Source organism: Nuphar pumila, chromosome 12 (genome assembly GCF_984573655.1).
Source record: "Nuphar pumila chromosome 12, dmNupPumi1.hap1.1, whole genome shotgun sequence".
In the NCBI taxonomy this organism is placed as follows: Eukaryota; Viridiplantae; Streptophyta; class Magnoliopsida; order Nymphaeales; family Nymphaeaceae; genus Nuphar; species Nuphar pumila.
In genome coordinates, this window is record NC_143260.1 from 5,960,001 (window position 1) to 5,981,566 (window position 21,566).

Genomic DNA, 21,566 nt, shown 5'->3' on the forward strand with positions numbered 1-21,566 from the left:
TTGGATGTTTGTTTATGTTTGTACAGTGTAAATCTGCTGCTCCAATTTTTCTCCTCTTGTTTGCTTTTGCATTCAAGTAAGTGAGATTTCAAATTGCACTATTCACTCTTTACAATTCCTTTTATAGTTGCCAATCTATTTGATATATTTCAGCATTATTATATGTTCAGAAATATTTTCTTATATTTGCTTGTGGACATGAATTCCTTGAAGTATGGATCTATTTTGTTCCATGTAGCATTTTCTGGCATAAGATATCAAATAATGTTTCTTTAGCTCATTAAGGTCAGAGAAAGAGAAGTGGGGAGGGGTGTAAAAACATAAGAGCCTTCAAGCATGAACAAAAATCCACCAAAGAATCCAAAGTGGACAAGCACAAAGGGCCACTATGGGCACACACCAAAGAAGGCATACAATATAAAAATTTAATATTTTATTGATGAACAAGTATGCAAGAAGCATACTTAGAATGGGGGATGATCCCCTATTTATATACACAAGAGAGAGGGAGAGGAGAGAGAGACCCTCTAGTTGTTAGACCAGCTCTAACGACTAGTCAAGGTCAACATATGTTGACCAAAAATGCAATAAAAAAAATAATATAACAAATAATAAAATAAAATGCATAATATATATACATATATATGTATACATAAACATATATATATACATATGTATTTATACAAATGATATACATATTTTGACACTCTCCCTCAAACTTACGATATAATGACCGAAAGTTTGCTAAGAAGGAAGTGAAACCTAGGAGCTGAGAGAGGTTTGGTGAAGAAGTTTGTCAATTGGTACTTTGCTGTGACATGGTAAAGTAATGTTTATTTGAAGATACTCCTTTCGTAAATAGTGACAATCCATTTCAATATGTTTTGTCTTTTCGTGGAACGTATGGTTGCGAACAATGTAGATCACACTTTTGTTGTCACAACACATTTTCAAACCTCCTGTTATTTGAAATTCCATGTCTCCCAGCAGTCTTTTTAGCCAAACTACCTTCATCGTGGTTGTGACCATGGCTTGATACTCTGCCTCTGTCGATGAAAGTGAGACCTTCTGCTGCTTTTTGCTCTTCCAAAAAAATTAAAAAATTAAAAAATTAAAAAAAGAAAAAAGAAGAGTGGAGGGGCGAGATGAGGAAGAAAAAGAAAATGAGAAAAAGGAAGAAGAAGAAGAGAAGCCAGAGGGAGTGAAAGGAGGAAGAAGAAGAAAAAAATTAAAAGGTAAAAAAGAAAGCAAAAGAAGAAGAAAATGAGAGAACAAATAAAGAAATCTTTTGGGGCGAGAGAAGAAGAAAACGAAAAAGAGAAAGAAAGAAATGAGACAAAAAAATAAAAAATAACAACCATGTCCCTGCGGCCTAGCCAGGGACAACCTAGGCAGCCTAGGTTGAAAAACAGGGCCCTACTGCCTAGATCTATAAGCCTAGGCGGTGGCCCTATGCCTAGCCCACCTAGGAGGCTCTCTCTTCCCTAGGTTTAAGGAGATAATAATAGTTTATGAATAATTTCTTTTTATCTTTTACCTTTCTTATTTTAGTCTCTCTCTTTGTATCCTATTTTACTGCCTATCTCTCTCTCTCATATGTGCGTGATGGGGGCATTATAACACAATTTGCAAACAATTTAAAAAAGACAGTTATACCTAGCATAATCTTTGTGTCATTTAAAAAAGTTTGTAAAGCTAAGTAGTTTTGTGAACCATTTCCCCTCATTGCTCCTTTATAAGTAGTATAGATGTGTTTTGTATTTAATGTGAACAGAGCAACTAAATGTGGCTGGCTTTAGTTGTTGGTGATCAATTAGGCTGTAACTCATGTTTTTTGTTATTTAGTTTGAATTGTTTTTGCATAGGATTCATTTGGTGCATTTTTACAGTTATATTATATGCTTTTTTCTGCTTATTATCTGCAATTCTCTTCTGTTAAAGACTATTTTTGTCAAGGGTATGGTTTTCTAAACTTCTATTACTTTCTGAAGGTTGGAAGCTCCAAGCCTAAAGCTTTTGGGGATCATATTTGTAATCTCCGTTGGAGTTCTCTTAACAGGTTGGTAGATTATGCTGATGGTACTTTGAAAACTCTACTTCTTTTCTGACGCTTTGAAAAATTAAAGACAGGTGATTGAGCCTGCGAATGCATGCGTGCATTCGCCATTATTATTAAATTTTTAACTTTATTTGAAATACTATGGTGGTGCCATGCATTATGTGCACCCTAGTCAACCAAATCTTGGCCTAAATTGAATTTACCACATTTTTTATATTTGTTTTGAGAAAGTAGAAAAAGAAACTGAAAGCGAAAAAATTGTGATATTTTTTTATAATTTATCTTTTCCTTTCTATTTTTAATGATTACTATTATTTATTTCTTAAAAGGTCTTCAATATTGGGACTTCCCAAGAAAGTTATCTGTTTTCAAAATTTTCCAAGAAATATCCTTCTCAATATTGTTGTGAGACCGATATCAGTTATCACAGGTGGCAGCGATAGTGGTATTTGGGTAATTTTACAGAGGATTGCTATATCCATTACTGTTTGAAAGTTTATCAACCTTCTTATAAAATTCCTATAAAAGCTTTTGTTTGTACTAATTGGTTGATGTGAGATGAAGTTGGCTGCTGATTGTTCCAATGCATATATCAGTCATATAAAGAATTGTGTTTCTATATAAGAAAAAGTTAATTTATTTTGTCCTTAAAGAAATTTTATTACTTTGCTTTGGATGCTCATAAACGCTTTGTATTGCTTCCTCAGATTGCTATCAGTATTTGGTGAAATGAAATGATTATTTATCTTCTTTCTTATGTTATTTAATCTTCTCTCTTTGATACATGTGATATTTCTGGGGTTGTGCAGTGGCAAAAGAGACAGAGTTTGAATTCTGGGGTTTTCTTTTTGTTATGCTTGCTGCTGTTATGTCAGGATTCCGTTGGTCAATGACTCAGATTCTTTTACAGGTACTTGTTTTGAACTGCTTTGGTTACGCTTCCATATTTACGTTTTGCTTTGTATCATGTCTTAAACAGTCTCTGGCTAAAGGCTGTATACTTGGTGATTAAAGAGAGTTTTTTTTTTTTTTTTTTTGGGGGGGGGGGGGGGGGGAGGGGGAGGAGTACACACTGTTTGCATCCAATGCTTCTTTGGGGTACATGGATTTCTATGTGTATCTTTCTGGTGGACATGATGGTCGTATGTTGTCTGATAATGGAGAAACTAGTTTCTCCAAGAAAATAGCTGAACTTATGACTCAACCGAGGTAATAGAAAAAGAGAGAAGATGAGTTCTTTCTTTAATCACTTGGGGGGCACATAAAATGGAAGCTTCATGCACAGTTTTAAATGAGAGAAAGAAGCGAGGAATCATCTTATTGACTCGGTCTCGCAGTCTCACACTTAGTTGTTGATTTTGTTTTTGTTACTTCAAAAGTAGCTGCTTCAGCTTCAACCACTCAAATTTTCAGTACTCCTTTCTATTTTTCATCACATGAATGCCATCTTCTATAAATCCTATCTTTGGTATTACTGAATTATGAAACATATGCTTGCATATTCATCCCTAGGTCAAATCAGATATGTAATTACTGGAATAATTATTGGAGACTCAAATGATGGATACACAAGCATGATAACCCATATGTTTTATATTCTTCTTGGGTTGCATAGATATATACAAGAGTGCTAGGGTTGACATATGAACTGTCCATTCACATGAAAGCTGCAAGGTGCATACACAATTGTATTGTGGAGAAAAGAAGCAACTCTGATTGCCATCTCAATAACTAAGGGTATAGATTGAAACGTATGAGGTTGGCTACATAATTAGAGCTAACTAAGAACAAACGAAAAATACAATCTTGGAAAATAAGGTATGAACAAATATATTGCCTCTAAAGTACAACAAATAATTGAAGGAACCATCTATATTCTGTCCATAGTCACCACATATCATGATTGAAATCACAATAAATTGAAAATAATGCCAAAGTATGTATGGTGATAAGTGATAACATCACAATATTATCACAATTTTTTTGTTGTTTCTAAAATGCAGTAATTTTCTTGGGTCTTCCAAGTTTTATTGATATTATTGCAAGAACAATTGATAATTATGATTCTGAGGTGTCCTCCTAAACCAACTAAATGGTCAATAGTTTGCAAAAGAGGAACACAAAAATGTAGAGTATGGGCAGTGCAAGAAAGTTTCTTACCTAAGAATCAGATTATATATTGAGAAGCATATTACCCCATACCCATACTACATACAAAGTGGAGGAGAATCAAGCTTGATGTACTTCACGTGTTCTCAAAGTGTTGCTGGGTGGCAATTTAGATTGTGTTCTTTGTCATGGACTGCATATGATTGAGACTGTCAAACAACATTTGCTAGATGCGTATGTAGTGTGTGCAATCTATATGGAAACAAAAGTCATAGTATAATGCTTACTTCATTTATGAAAAGCAGTATACAGCCATGCTTGTTGCAATGCAATGGCATCTGTCCAAGAACATATGGGATGCATATATCCTGTTCAGAATGTAGCCATCTCAATGAGTATCAACATAAGCAACATCATCAGGTGACGAGTAATAAAAAAAAGCTTGCAATGCAGTTGATCAAATGTTTTTGAAGTTACCACACCCTTTGATTTTTAGCATAATCTTTTAAAAACTGAGTAACTTGATCACTATCCAAATACTATGATGTATGAACAAGAAGTTGCTGACCTAGGGCTAGATGAATGAGACTTGTGTTCAGGAGATGTAAGCTTCACATATGCAATAGAACTAAAGTTGTGGAGCAATGAATAACACAGTGGCAGCAACCTCATTATTCAAAAAAGTCAATTAAGTAGTCTAGAAAAGTTCTTTGGATGGGCTATTAATCTGATGCCTTATTACAAATTATCTGGTAGTGTAATGATCATGTGTAAGAAAAGTACCACAATGTTGTATAGGGAAATATGAGGAAATTACGAATCTGTGCATGCAACAAGCATTTTATCTACTGAATATGACTGATGAGGTGGCTTTTTGTATACAGAAAATCTGTTATAATCAGCTAATAGGGATCTTGAAAATGCTCACACAGAGGATCTGCTGTCATCCAATTTGGTCTCCATAGATTGCATCATTTGATTATATTTTGAAACATAGAAGACTTGTTAGAATGCCTGAAATTTCTATTGCCAATGTTCAAGGGGTATGTTTTCAAACTTCAAACTACTTACAGTGAGAACGTGACGAGGGAAAAAGGGCAAGAACCAAATGATTGCATAGGCCCAAGCACATAATTCTAGATGCATGACTAAAATGCTCCAAAGATCATCTTCCAACTAAATACATGAAATCATTGAAATGTGGGCTGGCTGGCGCTACAGACATGGTCAAAATGCCCCAAAGAACCAAATGTTCTGTATCACCATATTGCATCTAATAGGTACGAAGGAAATGAAAATAACATATACATGCACTTTACTAGGCCATGTTTCCATGCTTAGTTTGGATATACGTCAGACAACATTTCCTAATTCAGTGTTTCTAGTAGAAGATATCAATGTGAGATACTCTGACTCATTGTCTTCTGGACCAAATTCTTTCCCCCTAAAATGCAGGAATTATGTGCATGTGTTCTGCATTATGTATGTCTCCTGAAGCATGTAACTTGTTTTATAGAAAGTTATTTGTTATTTCTTGTTCTGTTTTTCTAACATGATAATGACAATGTCTTATTTGGTGCTTACACTTTAGCATCATTAATTACTATGTTATCATTACTTGCTTATTTACTGTATTTTATTCCTTGGCCTCTAACCTACAAAATTTTCCGCTTGTGCATTGAATCGACAAATTCCACAACTTGAAGAGGGAAGTTTATGGTAAACACTCTTTTTATCTTTTGGATTTCTAACTCTAGAATTTCTTTAGCTTGTGTATGCATGTGTATAGCTGACATAAATGAATGGTCTTACATTTTTGTATGTTGTTCAGGGTTGAAGAATCCTGTCACTTTAATGAGCTATGTCACACCAGTTATGGCATTTGCTACTGCTCTACTCTCATTACTGTTTGATCCTTGGATTAACTTCAAGAAAAATTACTACTTCGCTGATTCATGGCATATTATTCGAAGTTGCTTGCTGATGATTCTTGGAGGTGGTCTAGCATTTTTTATGGTAAGAAGTAGCTTTTGATTTCAGAATTATTTGAATTCAAGTAGGTTTTTTATTTTAGAGGGCATTCGGCAATTTTATTTTGATTTGCAAGGGTATGAAGGTACATATTATGATAGAAGTCATCTATAAGAATGAGTCCTGCATTTCACCTCTTTGGTACCAAGCTTTTTGCATGTTTTTAATTGAAGTTCCTTTTGTTGCAGGTTTTAACAGAGTATATTCTTGTTTCAGCAACTAGTGCAGTGACAGTCACGATCGCAGGTGTTGTCAAGGAAGCTGTTACTATCGTGGTATGGTTCCAACTTTCTTCATGACATGCTTATGGAGATTATTTGGTAGTTTTGAAGGCGTCCTGTTTTTACTTTTTCTATGACGTTCACGTTTGTATGTGTTGTCCCCAAATATTATATCACAGATACTTTCATGACATTATCATAATAGTACTGCAACATTGTCCTGACCTTGTTACAAGAACTATTTGTTTTCCATTTGTTTATTTTTCACCTGGTTTTCTGCTTAAGGTCTCCTTTGATGTTCCTGAGATTTTTTGTAAGGAAAATAAATTTTCTGAAAATATTTCTTCATATTTCCTTGCTGATAAATTCTTGAGAACCATCCTTATGACATATCTTTTGATTGTGATGCACTTTTATTATTCAGTTTGTACAAGTGAGAGATATCTTAACACCCCTTTCCTTTTCCCGGAGAAAAGGGAAAGAAAGGAACAAAGAAAGAAAAGGAAGCTGAAAACTCTCTCTCTCTTGTGTGTGTGTGTGTGTTGGCTGGGGGCCAGGGGGGCTTGGGACAAGGGTTAACTGAACTTATTCCACTAAAAACTCCTTTTTAGTGGCTTGTAGCATGTTGATCTATGTCTTTGTTCAACTGGGGTTTTCTTTCCCTAGTTTAAGTGGTGTGAAAGGAATAACATTGAATCTTGAGAATGTTAATCTAGGTATTGTTGTCTTCGGTAGTGATACTGCTATTAAAGAAGGGGTTCTTGTCAAGCACACTGGCTCTATTGTGGATGTTCCTCTGGAAAAGGCCATGTTAGGCTGTGCAATGAATAATCTTTCAGTATCTCACACTTCATTGGCCATAAAAGTGTCTTGCTACAACTCCTGGAACATGAAACTCTCTGTTTTCCTCGACAGGAGAGGGTGTCCAAGGGATTTTGCTCTTTCTCTTATCTGGATCAAAGAACTATAGTCAGCTTAGTTAGTGGTGAATGTGATTCAGGATATGTTTGCTCGACCGTGATTGGTCAACATCAAAATTCCATCATCAGCAACTGGCTGATCTGCGCCATCCATTTCCTGTCCATGTCCATCTGATTCGAAAAAAATGATAATAAATGAAAGAAACATCTTTTCCTTGCACTTCCGATACCAAAGATAGAAAGGATAGGAAACATACTTGAAATGAACTTAGGAAAGAAAGAGAAAACTCCTATTAGAGGATTTGCCACATGTTTTGGTTTTAAGGTGAATTTAACTGTTTTTTCAATTAGTTTTTCAGTTGATTTGCTTTCCTTTCTTGGGTTATGCCTGTATAACATGCAAGATTTCCATGTCCATCTTTTGTGTCATGTCATTCCTTATTGCCCATTTTATGTATTTCTTATTTTCAATTATTTGAATGATGCACTGTGTCAGTTCTCCTTTGGTTTAATATTATAACCATCCATGCTTAGTACGGGTCAGATATTTAACCTCGCTCTGTGCCCTATTTTGGTTCATAAATCAATGTTGTTTTCTCTGTGATTTAATGTTTCTGCTCTTTCAGTAAGTGTGCATCAGAAATCATTGGTGAACTTTATACATCCAATTATAGCAATTGGTTTTCCATGTAACATATTGTGTTGGATGGGATTTACTGGATAAAAATTATTGAAAGAAGCAAGCAGAAATAGTTGGTTGAACAATTTATTATCACTGTAGGGGACAAATACAATGCAAAAGTATCATGGTCATATGTATATATTTGGGTATTCTTCATTCTTTTGGGTGCTAATCAGAGTTGCCAGTCGAGGAAGCGGGAGTGGGAAGCGAGGCACTTTCAAAATTTTAGGAAGCGGGAAGCGTGGGACGACTTAGAAGCGAATTAGAAATCATCTCGGAAGTAACCTAGGAAGCGACCCGGAAGCGACCTAGGAAGCGAGGGGGAAGCGAAAAAAGAGAAATAAAAATAAAAATACAAAAAAATGGAAAAAAGGGGGAAGCGCGCTTCCCATAAATGGGAAACGTGCTTCCCAAAAAAAATTTGCACTTTAGGGAAGCACACTTCCCCAATGCTTTGGCATTTCCGGTAACTCTGGTGCTAATATTTCATTTTTGTTTTCTGCTAGTTGTTTTTATTTATGTATAGAGGGGCTCTTTCTACCTCCTCTCCAAACATTTTCTATAATAAATGTTTGACCAGTGACTTGACTCCTGACTCGACAAGATTTTGTCAACTTCTAAACTTGTGCGGAAATAGTAAATTTATTGTCATATAAATAGGAGAGATGCATAATGGCATAAATGCATGTGACAATAAGAAATAAGTCAAATAACATTAATCTAAGAAACAATTAAGCTACATTTACTGATAGGAAATTAAACAGCTAAACCAGTCTATATTGTATGACATGAATAACTATGAGGACCAAGACCAAAAACAAAATTCAACAAAATCAAGCAATCAAGATTTTCAAGCCCAACATAAGATTATTAATTAATAACATCACAATTTAAGAAAATAACTTGTAAAGTAATTGTCAAATTTAGTATTTACCAAAATGATTTGACTAGCCTGCCTCAATAAAAGCAAACAAGCAACAACTAAAGGTTGTTAAGTTTCATATTTAGTGATACTTCAATGATCAATACGAGGTGGTTATTAACACCTTTGACCAGTGGCTTATTGTGACCCACCCATCATGGCCATACAACCTTTAGGTCCAAGACCTTATTTGCACTGCGAATAGGGGCTGAGTGGAAGGGGATAGTTAGCAGGCTGCTTCTTACACTATACTTGATTTTCATTATCAAGTAGGAATTGGGGTTTCATCGGATGAATTCACGACCCAACAATGGTTAATGTCATAGGACTGATATATATATATATATATATATATATATATATATATATATATATATATATATATATAAAGAGGAGAGAGAGAGAGAGAGACCCAGTAAATGGATGATTTGAGTTGACTCTAGTCAACCCATCAAGTGTTGAAACATTGTTCTATATTGGAGGAGGAAGCTTGCTTAAGTTTTGCCTTCTTGAGTACTTTGAACACTGGTAAATGTCTCTTAAGGGGAAAAAATTCATTTAATCCATTTTTGTTATAAAATAAGTCATCATATCAATATGAAATTTCTTTTATCCTTTTGTGATGATTAGCATCACAATTATTGCTGTTGTTATCATTGTTATACTGGCATTGGTTTTCAGGAAGAATTAATGAATTAGAGTTTCTATGTGCAATTTTTGCTGTGTTTGTGACATTGCAACATCTTCCAAACATTGCTGATTTTCTTTTCAAAGGAGTTTATTGCTTTTTAGGTGAACATGGCCTGCTAGGAACTTAAACTCCCTTGTGTATTCTTTTTACATAACATTTTGTAGATGCCACAGTTTGACCCTACCAGATTCAGAGTGTAACCTATTCATTTTTTTCTTGGTTTTTGAAGAAAAATAAGCTTTTCAGCTTCCATAGCAGGATTCTTAGTAAAAAATATTCATCTCCCATATGAAAACTATGAGACAGAAGTTGGGTAAATTATATGTTGATATTATCATGAAAATTTTGTTCACATGAATCTAATGTATCTGCTTGCCCAGGTTGCTGTGTTTTACTTCCATGACAAGTTCACACCACTGAAAGGACTGGGTCTGTTGACTATCATGGTTGGTGTCAGCTTATTTAACTGGTACAAGTAAGTGAAACAATTTTTATTGAATGCAACTCATTTATACTGCTGTATTATTATTTACCTTAACTTCTTGTTCTTTTAAGACTTATTCAAGTTAATTGCTTATCGTAACAGTTCTGGGAAGAAAATTAAAATAAGTTGTTTATATTAAAGCTAACTAGATGGAATATTTTAACTCTTTTAGAATTTCGCAAGTAGAATCAATGTAAAAGCTCTAAATTATGAAGACTGTGTTTAAAAGAAACTGGCCAAGTTGTTCAAGGACATGGCTTTTCAGTGACTTCCACTAAACTTCATGAACACACATAAAAAGGTAAAAGGAAAATCGATTGTTGTGACTAATAGTCTTTTACCTTCAGGTATCAGAAGCTGCAGAAAGGCCAACTCAGTGGAAATGGAGAATCTATTGGGTCTCCACATGCCAATGACTCGGCAAAATATGTCATTCTTGATAATATGGATGAGGAACCTTGAAAGCTGGTATATTTTCAACATATATGATAGAGTATTGAGGTAAACTTTCTTTCTAGGTATTTGGAATTTGGCATTTTTTGTGAATTTGATTAATCTGTCTTTTGGTATCAAGACTACAAAGACAACAGATTGATTTGAAATTCTTCTATTACTATTTAGGAGAATGTTTTCTATGACTAAATTTCCTCCCCCTCTCTCTCAGTAGGTGCTTCCGATTCGCTTTAAGAAAAAGGTCATTATGGAAGCCTGTGACTGTGAGGGACATTCATGGGTAGAAAATCATTTCTAGTTGATGCAGATTTAGCATATTGTCATAACGCTCGTTGTAGAAATGACTCATTACCAGGATAGTGACCTATTATTGGCAAAGTCAATCTAGGGTTTTCCCTTAAGATTGAATAACTCAAGATGGGGGGCATGCCACTATATATATATATATATATATATTGTAATAGTTTGCCCGACAGGGGTATTTTAGTCTTTTCATATTTTCATAATTTTCTTTTCTTTTTTTTTGTTTTTCCCATACCATTGGGGCCCCACTCCATAGAGTCGTTGGGGCCCCAACGGTCATAAATATGACCGTTGGGAGTTCTCCTATGTCTCTACGAAGGGAGCTCCCAATTGTCTCCCTCATAGTTGTTGTAGATAAATAGGGGAGGTGTCCCCCTTATATTTTTCAATGCTCTTTAAGCATATTATTAATAATATCCCATTCTTTTACTTGTTGGTGTTGCCCTTTGTTGGCTATTTGTATTGTCTCATAGTGGACTTTTGCTTATGCACTTTTGTGCGTGTATCGTACCTTTGTAATTGTCCACTCTTGGATTTGTATGTGTTTTTTGCACTTTGTTCTTGTAATTTTGCATACTTCATTACATGGTATCAAAGCAAGGTTGCTCGTGGTCTCTTGAAAAATGACTATTGAAATATCGTGATTCGAGGATCGTGGTGCTTGTGGTAACTCAAGTAGAGGGGCTCTTCTGTGTTCTTCCATAATCTTTCTTTTCTCTTCTACTAAGCCAAAATGAACAATGAGCAAAAGATTGATCTTTCTTTCAAGTTGAATGGTACCAACTACATGGTGTAGGCATCCGTCATGAAAAATAACCTCAAAGGCAAGAAGCTTTGGGGGCTATGTGATGGGCTCTATTTCAGAACCTCAACTCAAACTCACTAAGTTGGAAGGAGGTCAAGAAAAAATATTAGAAGAAAATGCTCTCATAAAAGACATTGAAGATTATTAATCCAAGATAGAAGATTGAGAAAGTAAACATGCAAAAAATCTTGCAGGGTTTACGAATAATGTGAAGCTCAAAATATGTGCCAACATTGCTAAGTTTCGCAAGGCTAATGAGGCGTGATTTTTTATGAAAGGTATGTATACACAAAAATACCTTGCAAGACAATTCTTTCTACAAGAAAAATTATGTACCATCAAACAAAGGGACATGAGTGTCCGTGATTACTTTAGTACTCTTAGTCCTTTGAGTACAAATTTGATCAGACTTGCAGTATGATTGTGGTGTACAAATCTGATCAGATTTGCCGACTATTTTGAGTATAAATCTGATCAGATTTGCAGTATGTGCTTGAACATATAAAGATGACTTGCCGAGTTGCATACATGTTATATCGCTTGACTGTTATAAAAGCAAAAAGAAAATATGTTTCTTCGTTATTGTCTTGACGGTTAGCGGGCTGATATTGAACCTGGTTTTCAGTCATGTTGTTGACTGTTATCAGATTCAATCTCAAGATATCAAATCTGATTTCATGACGATTGTCATCAGATCTGATTTTTTATGCCATTTTTGTTGGCTGTTATCAGTTTGAATACAGGCCATTTCCGTGGATTGTCATCATATCTGATATCAAGATATTAACTGTGAATCAAAATTTGATTTTAAGTCATCCTTATGGGCCGATATCAGATCTGATCATGCACCGTTTCTAGGTGCTGATCAGACCTGATTTCACATGGTTTCTTGGTGCTGATCAGACCTGATTTCACACAATTTCAAGGTGCTGATCATACCTGAATATACTAAGCTTTTGGGTACTGACTAGACTTGATTTTAAGTTATTATGGGGACTGAGTTTTGCTTGATTTAACGTCACTTTGTGGATTCTTACCACACATGATTTCAAGCTGTCATATGGGGTGCGATCAAGACAAAATTTTATAATGTGTTGTTGTGATAAGACCAGATTTCATGTTATCTTACAACTGTTTTTAGACCTAAACGTATGCAACTATGTTAACTGTCATCGAACTTGTTTATTTGACACAACAGATTTGTTTTCTTTGCCAAGTTGTGGCCTGATTATCGGTTGCATATACCTGTTTTTGTGAACTGTTTGGGCAGCACAATGTTGTATAACTGTGCAGCAACATGTTACTGCTCAGTGAAAGCATGCTGTCAACAGCATGCTGCTGTGCACGTGTTGCAGCAAAAGTCAGACCTGACGATTGGTGCACGGTGCAGTTAAATCTGGACCAGATTTGCCCCTTTTCGGCTCTTGTGCAATCTGACCAGATTGTCATGGTTTTTGCATGTAGATTTTGATCAGATTGGCCATGATTTGAGCTTGGGCAATTTGATTACATTGCTGATGGGTTGAGCATATGCAATCCAGTTATATTGTTGTGTATCTTTGGATGTTTGCAATTTGATCAGACTGGCAGTATGTTGTATGTTACTTTTCTGAATAGTTTGGCTATGTTTGGACCTGCATTTATGTGGACTGCAGAGTGTTATATATGTTTTGGATTTGATTGTGCATGTTTATGCATTCAATTACTTTGTTGCAAATGTGCATATCATACGCATGAAAATTCTAAAGTTATTTTGATGTTTGCATCAATATGATCATGTGTATGTTTGAATGATATGCATGAATTAGATCATGATAATATGTGTTGCAAGCATTTGTTCGCATGTGTATGCAATTGGCTTTATGTGCATTCATGTTGTATTATTGAATGTGCATTGTGGATATATTGTGAAACAAGTGTGTTGTATGTTCATTAAAATTTTGCAAAAAGTTGCATAAATTACTTTGAGATACTTTTGTGGTCAAATGTGAACCATTGTGGTCGTATGGGCCAGGAGCAAGTGTTGCTCAAATGTAGTTGATTTTAATTTATGCATTGCAAAATTTATTTCTGAAAATTATTGGTTTTTCCAAAATTAATTGCACTGTTAAAAATGTGGCGGGCGAGATGGGTTTTGTATGTGGATTTGCAAAACGATTCTTATGTAAAAAACTTGAAATTGTTTGAAAATGTAAAAGAGACCAAACAATGTAATTAATCTTTTTTTTGATGTCTCTTTCGTAGTGTGAAAATCTTAGATAACGGTTTTAGAGAACCATGATGATACTAAAACTTCGTGTGCGATTGTGCCCCTGAACTCGATATGGTTGTTCACCTTCCGACCACAGTTTTAGGAAGATTCAACTACTTTGTCTTGATGTGTTGTTGTTGACTCAGCTATAGTTATTGGTATACCAAGAAAGTGATATCTGTTAAGATTAGTCAACTGAATTCTTTTTTATTCTTAAAAGTATCTTTTTGATATTTCATTCATAATAAAGGACCCATATGTAATTTACTCTTGAGGCTAACTTTTTCTATTTAAACTAGAGGAGAGTAGCCCTAAAGAATGAAAAATGAGTTTCTCTCTCCCTATCTCTCTCGATTCCTGCGTATTCAACATGGTATCAGAGCAAGTCTCCCTTCTGGGATGACGCTGCTGATGACGATCATGGTGATCCTATTGTTGATCACAGATCGTGAAGGAGGATCAGATATATTGAATCGTGAACTGCTCGTGGATTTTGAAGACGTTGCAGACGCTAATTGTGGAGAAACTTCTAAAATCGTGTGCTTGTGGCTTGAAGACGCTGTTGCTGGTGGTTGTAGATCGTGAAGAAGGATCGGATGTGTGGATCGTGAACTGCTCGTGGATCTCCTGAAGTTGTTGTGTTGCTGATCGTGGAGCAGTTGATGCAGGTTGTAGATCATGTTTGATTATCGTGAAGCATAAGAAGAAGATATCGGTTAGATCAAATTGATATTATTTTGGGGTAGAATATTTTTTTTGGATACTGTTGAATCATTGCAGTCGGTGACCAGGTCTAAAATTAGTGATAAATCACTGTTGAATGCCTGCGATCAGACTACTGCTGTGAAGCTTATATCATCATGTGTTTTTGGATCTGCCTATGGTCTTTATTTTAGGTCTTGGATGATTCAGATCTGATCACAGATCGGCTTATATTGCCATTCCTTTTAATGTTCTGGTTGTCGAGAAATTTTTTTTATAGAGATTCTTATATAAGTCGTGGACCTGCATACTCCTTTGGATCTGATCGTATGTTTAGGGTGTTGTGAAGCCTCTATCGTTTTTTTTTGTTTAAAGATTCAGATCTGATATTTTTCGTCGAAGTCAGATTTCTCAAAATCAGATCGTATTCAGATCTGATATTCTTTCTGTTGTAGTTGAAGTCGTCTGCTGCCAGATATGGAAATTGTTTGAAGACCCAACAAGGAGATCACGTGAAGGTTGAAGTCGTGTGAAGACGTTGATTTGGAATTAGGTTTGACGTCAAGTCTGGAAGGAAGCTGTGAAGAGACTTCAAGGTGTTTCGATAAAGGCCATTAATTGTCGTTGATCTGCGAAGTGTGAAGCAGATCTTTAGTGCCGTCTCTGGTGGTGTCGTGGTATGTTGCCTGTCGTAGTTGTGATATGCAGCCTATAGCAGGTTCTTGTTAAGGTGGATGTGATAGATTGGATCTGAATAGTCAATGTGTTACAGTCGGTGGACGTGAATCTCATAGTTTATTTGTGAAATTAAAACCAGATATAGTCGGCCTTATAGCTGGTTATGAATCAGATCTGGATTTTCAGCAAATTGTGTGTGCGTGTGGTTGTACCTGAGGTTTTAAATCAAGCCCATCATTTTTATCTTATGGCTCAAGGGGCTAAATCAGGTGAAAATTATTCCAATGACTCAGTAACTCTTAGCAGGGCTGAATATGATGAGCTCCTTGCCTTATGTTCATCTACTTCGAAGCCTCCTGTTGCAGGCTCGGCAGGTGATGGCCTTTCTGGCCAAGGTGGTAGGTGGATCATTGATTCAGGAGCATCCAGACACTTATGTGAAAATTCATGTAACTTTTTAAATTTAAAACCTGTCTCAGATAAAAAAATGGTAGTCCTTGTTGATGGCAGCTCTTCCCCAATTGTAGGGCAGGGAAACATGTCTATTTTCCCTACCCTTCAATTGTCAAATATTCTTCGTGCTCCTTCTTTTCCACGGAATCTATTATCTGTCAGTCGAATGACAAAAGAGCTGAATTGTAGGGTAATTTTTTATCCTATGGGTTACACTTTTCAGGACTTGCTGACGGGGAAGAGGATCGGTGGCGGCTACGAGGAAGGTGGTGTGTATTATCTACATCAACCAGTGGGTTCTGTCTATTCTGTTGTTACTTCTTCCTCAAGTTCTTTATTGTGGCATCATCGTCTGGGTCATCTTCCAGTGCCAAAACTTCGTCGAGTCATTTCTCATATACCTCCCTCAGTTTCTTTTCAATGCGAAACATGTCAATTGGAAAAACATTGCCGAAGCTCTTTTCCCTCTAGTCAAAGTCCATCGAGTCAAAGATTGTTTGATCTTCTTCATGTCAATGTATGGGGTCCGAGTAAGATTCCTAGTAGGACTCAGTGTCATTATTATTTGGTCATTGTTGATGACTTCTCAAGGTTATCGTGGGTGTTCCTGTTAAAAGATTGGTCTCAAGGCCCTGTCATTCTTAAATCTTTGATTGCTGAAATAAAAACTCAATTTGACGTGTGTGTTAGAATTGTTCGCACTGATAATGCTCTTGAGTTCAAATCCAAAGGCTTGCTTCAATTCTATTCCGCTAAAGGGATTCAATTTCAACCTCAATTTACATGTCCTCATACATCCCAACAAAATGTTGTGGCTAAAAGGAAACATAGACAAATTCTCAATGTCGCTCGGTGCCTAATGATTCAATCCAATATGCCTGCGTCATACTGGAGAGATGCAATTTTAACTGCTGGTTTTCTTATAAACCGCATGCCTTCAAGTTCTGTAGAAGACCAGATCCCAATCCAAATTCTCCATCTAGAGGTTCCTCTCTTTCTTATCCCCCCTAAAGTTTTTGGATGTGTGTGCTTTGTGCATAAGCTGGGTTCTGAACGAGATAAACTTGCTTCGCAGTCTATTAAATGTGTTTTCCTTGGGTATCCTAAGAATAAAAAAAGATATTGTTGCTATGACCCTATATCCCATAAAGAGTATGTCAGTGCGGATGTTACCTTTTTTTAGTCTACTCCATATTTCTCGAGTACTACTCCAAGGTTACAGGAGAGTCAGGGTGATGTCTTTCCTCTGTCAATTCCTCATTTTTCTTTAGAGTCGTTCACTCCACAGCCTTTGGCTCCACCCTCAGGTGAGTCTCGCTACAGAAACCCTCCTATAGTGTATACTCACAGGTTACCACCTACCTCCATGCCCCCATTATCTCCTTCTTCTGAGGTAAGTATCTCTGAGCATACTGAAGTTTCTGCTTTTGATGATGATCTTCCTATTGCTCTGCGCAAAGGGAAAAGACAGTGCACCCTTCATCCCATTTCTCAGTTTGTTTCTGAAGTTAATCTTGGGGCATCTATGAAGAATTTTATCTCAGCTCTTTCTGCCTCCTCTGTTCCGCTTCATCACAATCAGGCTCTATTCGACCCCAAATGGATGCAGGCTATGCAGGATGAGATGGATGCCCTATGCTCTAGGGGCACTTGGGACTTGGTTGATCCTCCTACTGATGCAGATATTGCTGGCTGTAAATGGGTATATACCATTAAATATAACTCGGATGGGTCAATTGAATGGTACAAAGCCCGGTTGGTTGCAAAAGGCTATACTCAGACTTATGGTGTTGACTTTTTGAGACTTTTTCCCCAGTTGCTCGTCTTAGCACTATTCGTCTCATTCTCTCTGTTGCAGTGCACTATGGATGACCCTTGTCTCAGTTGGATGTCAAGAATGCCTTTTTGTATTGGGATTTACATGAAACAATCTATATGCAACAACCCCCAGGCTTTGAGGTTCAGGGGGAGTGTCAGAAAGTGTACAAGTTGAAGAAGGCTATTTATGGCCTGAAGCAGAGTCCTCGGGCATGGTTTCAAAAATTATTTGAGGTAATGTCAGATTTTGGATTTGTCAGGTCAGCCTCAGACCACTCCTTGTTTACCAACAAAACTAGTTCTGGAATTGTGGTTATGGTGGTATATGTCGATGATATCATATTAACAGGAAGCGCTGCCCAAGATATTTCTGCAACAAAGGATCATCTTCAGAAACATTTTGTTACTAAAGATCTTGGTTCCCTCCGATATTTTTTGGGTATTGAGGCTGCAAGAAACAAAGAGGTCTTAGTTTTGTCACAAAGAAAGTATGTGATGGACTTATTAAAAGAGACTGGAATGCTAGGAGCGAAGCCAACTAACATTCCGTTCCGATGGATCCCAAAACTCATATGTTTGATGAGAAGTCTGCATATGTGGATAGTACCAGTTTTAGATCCTTGGTGGGTAAGTTGTTATATGCGACTGTTACTAGACTTGACATTTCATTATCCGTGAGTAAAATTAGTCAATTCATGGATAAACCTATCAAAGTTCACTGGGATGCAGCTATGATGGTTCTCAGGTACTTAAAGTCATCTCCTGGTAAAGGACTGTTGTTTAAACAAAATCCTTTCTTGGACGTTATTGCTTACACTGACGCAGATTATGCGAGGTCTATCAAAGATAGAAAGTCAACAACTTGATTCTGTGTTTTTGTGGGAGGAAATCTCGTTACCTGGAGGAGTAAGAAACAAACTGTTGTAGCCAGGTCGAGTGCTGAATCAGAATACTGAGCTATGGCTCAGACCGCAGCTGAGATCATGTGGGTAAAATCAGTTTTGACCGAACTTCAAGTGAAAGTATCCCTACCTATGTTGATGGTGTGTGACAATAGGGTTGCTACATATATTGCCAACAACCCAGTTTTTCATGAAAGGACTAAACATATTGAAGTTGACTGTCACTATGTATGTGACTTGGTTCATGCTGGTTATATTTGCACAGATCATGTATCTTCCGAAGATCAAGTTGCTGATGTCTTTACCAAGGCCCTTGCGAGGCCTAGTTTCTCTCATTGTTGTGACAAACTGAGCATGATCGATATCTATGCTCTAGCTTGAGGGGGGGTGTTAAGAGGGACCCATATGTAATTTACTTTTGAGACTAACTTCCTCTATTTAAACTAGAGGAGAGTAGCCCTAAAGAATGAAAAATGAGTTTTTTTTTTCTCTCTCTGCCTTGGTTCCTGCGTATTCGACAGTAGCAATGGTTAAGGATTTTCATTAATGTCCCGACATTAGGTGAGAATTTCTAATGTTTCCATAGAAGGTGAGGATTTCTGATATCGGTTGAGAAACAAGTGTGAAACCCAGTAATAAAATACAAATAATGTGTTAAGCTACAACTAAGAACCTAACTTGGACTTCGTAAATATTGTGCCTGTTTTGAGTATCCGCAAGTTTAAAGAAAAGTGAAAACTAAAATTGTATGCATTAAATAGGGACATGTATGCAAAAGCAACTCTAATAATAATTTAATAAGTTATTCATGCATATGCATTGAATCATGTATCTTTACTTTTCTGCATTAGTTCATGCATTCATGCTTATTCTATTTCGCATTATAATTGTTATTGCATCATATTATGTTTAAATGCCTGAATGGTAAGTGAATTATGATAAATTATTAACGTGATATTCCTCTGAAATTATGTATGAATTTGGTTTATGTTATTTCATTATTGTTTGAATTTTAGAGGAATTCGTACAAAGAACTTTGATTCTTACCGGTTTTTAAAAAAACTATTTTATAGGTCCGGGTGCTCAATGATGAGTTGACTTGCTGGATGGAGACTACAAGCCTTGCGTGATAAACGATTTTATTATTTCAGCTTATATGACATTTATTCAATTGATTAATAAAGTTGATTATTCTTCGTTGATTCAATGCACTACCTGTTGTGGTTTGGTATATATTAAATATGTGAGACCCCGGAATTGTTTAAAAAAAACCACTATTTTTACGAAGATTAGTTGAGGTCGTTATACATATAAATATCTAATATAATAATATATAAATATTATATTAGTATATAACTATATATTCTCACAGGCCAGCCTGACCCAATTAGGTCAATGGGCCGGCCATGGCCAGCCAAACTGAGCCTAGGCCCAGATCGTCAATTTGTCAGGCTGGGCTGCCCATCCAAACCTGGGCCTGCTCGTTGTCAAGCCCTATAACAGGTGATGGTACCTTTCTAACTTTCATCCTATGCGAAAATGATGATTAGAACTGGCAAGAGAGACCATACCTGACACCTTTGGATTCAGAAGATATCTAAATTGCCATTCAGGGTTATGGATGCTTTAGCAGTTTTTTAGAAGGCTATATTAAAGGGTCGTACTATTTTTTCTGTAGAAAGATTCAGATAATCTTATGTAAAACTCTCTGATTTCTAGCTTTTATTGCATCTATCGATGAACCAGAAACTAGTTAAAGAGACATGTTGTCATGTTAAATGACACGTTGAAAGGTGAGGGACAACAGATTTTAGTTACAAATGAATGAACAAATGGAATAATAATTCTACCTTTGAAGCAGGCAAGAAGGCACTATAAGTAGTGACAGTAAATACGAGTAAATGAAGGTACACTATCCTATTGCAAGTCATTGAGATATAGGAGACTGGTGTTAGGGAAGCCATTACTATAGGGATTAGGGAATGAGCTGAACGAGTGTTACATAAGAAATGTGGGATTGGAACCTTTTCCAGCAATTGAGCATAATTAATGCATGTCCGATTTGAATACTTGATTTTATTTTCCAAAAAAGATGCTTAACATGATACTGTTTACCTTTTCCTTGCCTGGGACACTCTACACTTGCTTCTCTTTTGTTTGTTATGATTTAATTATATGGACTGTGTGGTCTCTTTAGCTTTTTTTGGCTATTCCACATTATTTTGTTTCTCTCTCTATTCAATTTTGAACAAATAATAGAATTTCCAATTTTTCCCTTAGATATGCTTAGTAAAATAAGCTAGAATTACATTCATTGATCTCTATGTTTTACTACAGTTTTCTTCTCTTTCAAACATAGACATTCAGCACAATGTCCGCAGCAGCAGCATGCAATCTATCCGATGCACTATGGAGTTTCCCTTCTGTCTTCACTTGTGCCATTTCCATTGCATTACTCTGGCAGTATCCACCTGTGCTTTGGTTTGCACTGCAGTGATCCCATGGATTTTTCAGCGAGCAGGCACTGTTGATTCTTGTAGAACTATCTAGTACTAGATGTTTGGGGAACACTACGATTCAGAAAAGTTACGAGATTGGAGTCTACCCACCTAAAGGTTGATAGGGTAGAGCATAATTTTGTTGTGGCCTCTACCATGATATTGCTGGCTCTAATGGTGTGCCATCAATGCAATTCTTTTTTGTGACAACAGGGTGAAAGATTAAAGCTCATTGAATCTCTGCAAGTGCAATTGTTTAAGATTGTATTTTTAATTTGTGTTCTCCATTTTTTAATTGTTGTAATGTCCAACATGCTAGATGTACAGGAAAACAACACTCCAAATTGAATGAAAGAAATTTGATATTTCCACATTTTGAAGATTGCTTGTTCTTTCTGTACTCATGAGCTACTATAAATATCGACACTGGAAGCATGCTTTTGATAAGCTTTTGCAATAAGGATGAGTGCATGATTATTCAGGTCAAGGTGAAGGATCAGACTCGGTCCATAGTCTAAAATTGAGATGACTTGACAGCTTGAGTCTTTGATTTTTAACTCCTAGCAACATTGATTAATTGGAGA

At 36.3% G+C, this 21,566-nt stretch overlaps 1 protein-coding gene across 4 annotated transcripts in view; it reads left to right on the forward strand.

The window, feature by feature from the left end:
- The window catches only part of LOC149819785 (putative sugar phosphate/phosphate translocator At1g06470), a 26,670-nt gene extending 5,317 nt beyond the window's left edge, over positions 1 to 21,353 (forward strand). For 3 of the 4 annotated variants that reach the window (XM_089983152.1, XM_089983153.1, XM_089983154.1), the window contains 9 exons: positions 27 to 76; positions 1,992 to 2,059; positions 2,869 to 2,969; positions 5,875 to 5,887; positions 6,000 to 6,184; positions 6,388 to 6,474; positions 10,016 to 10,110; positions 10,467 to 10,620; positions 20,822 to 21,353. In XM_089983152.1, the coding sequence (XP_089839278.1) occupies positions 27 to 76; positions 1,992 to 2,059; positions 2,869 to 2,969; positions 5,875 to 5,887; positions 6,000 to 6,184; positions 6,388 to 6,474; positions 10,016 to 10,110; positions 10,467 to 10,581 (714 nt within the window). In that variant the 3' untranslated portion in view covers positions 10,582 to 10,620; positions 20,822 to 21,353. The remainder of the gene's footprint in view (positions 1 to 26; positions 77 to 1,991; positions 2,060 to 2,868; positions 2,970 to 5,874; positions 5,888 to 5,999; positions 6,185 to 6,387; positions 6,475 to 10,015; positions 10,111 to 10,466; positions 10,621 to 20,821) is intronic. The other variant, XM_089983155.1, reaches the window with a different exon arrangement.
- Positions 21,354 to 21,566: the final 213 nt, after the last annotated feature.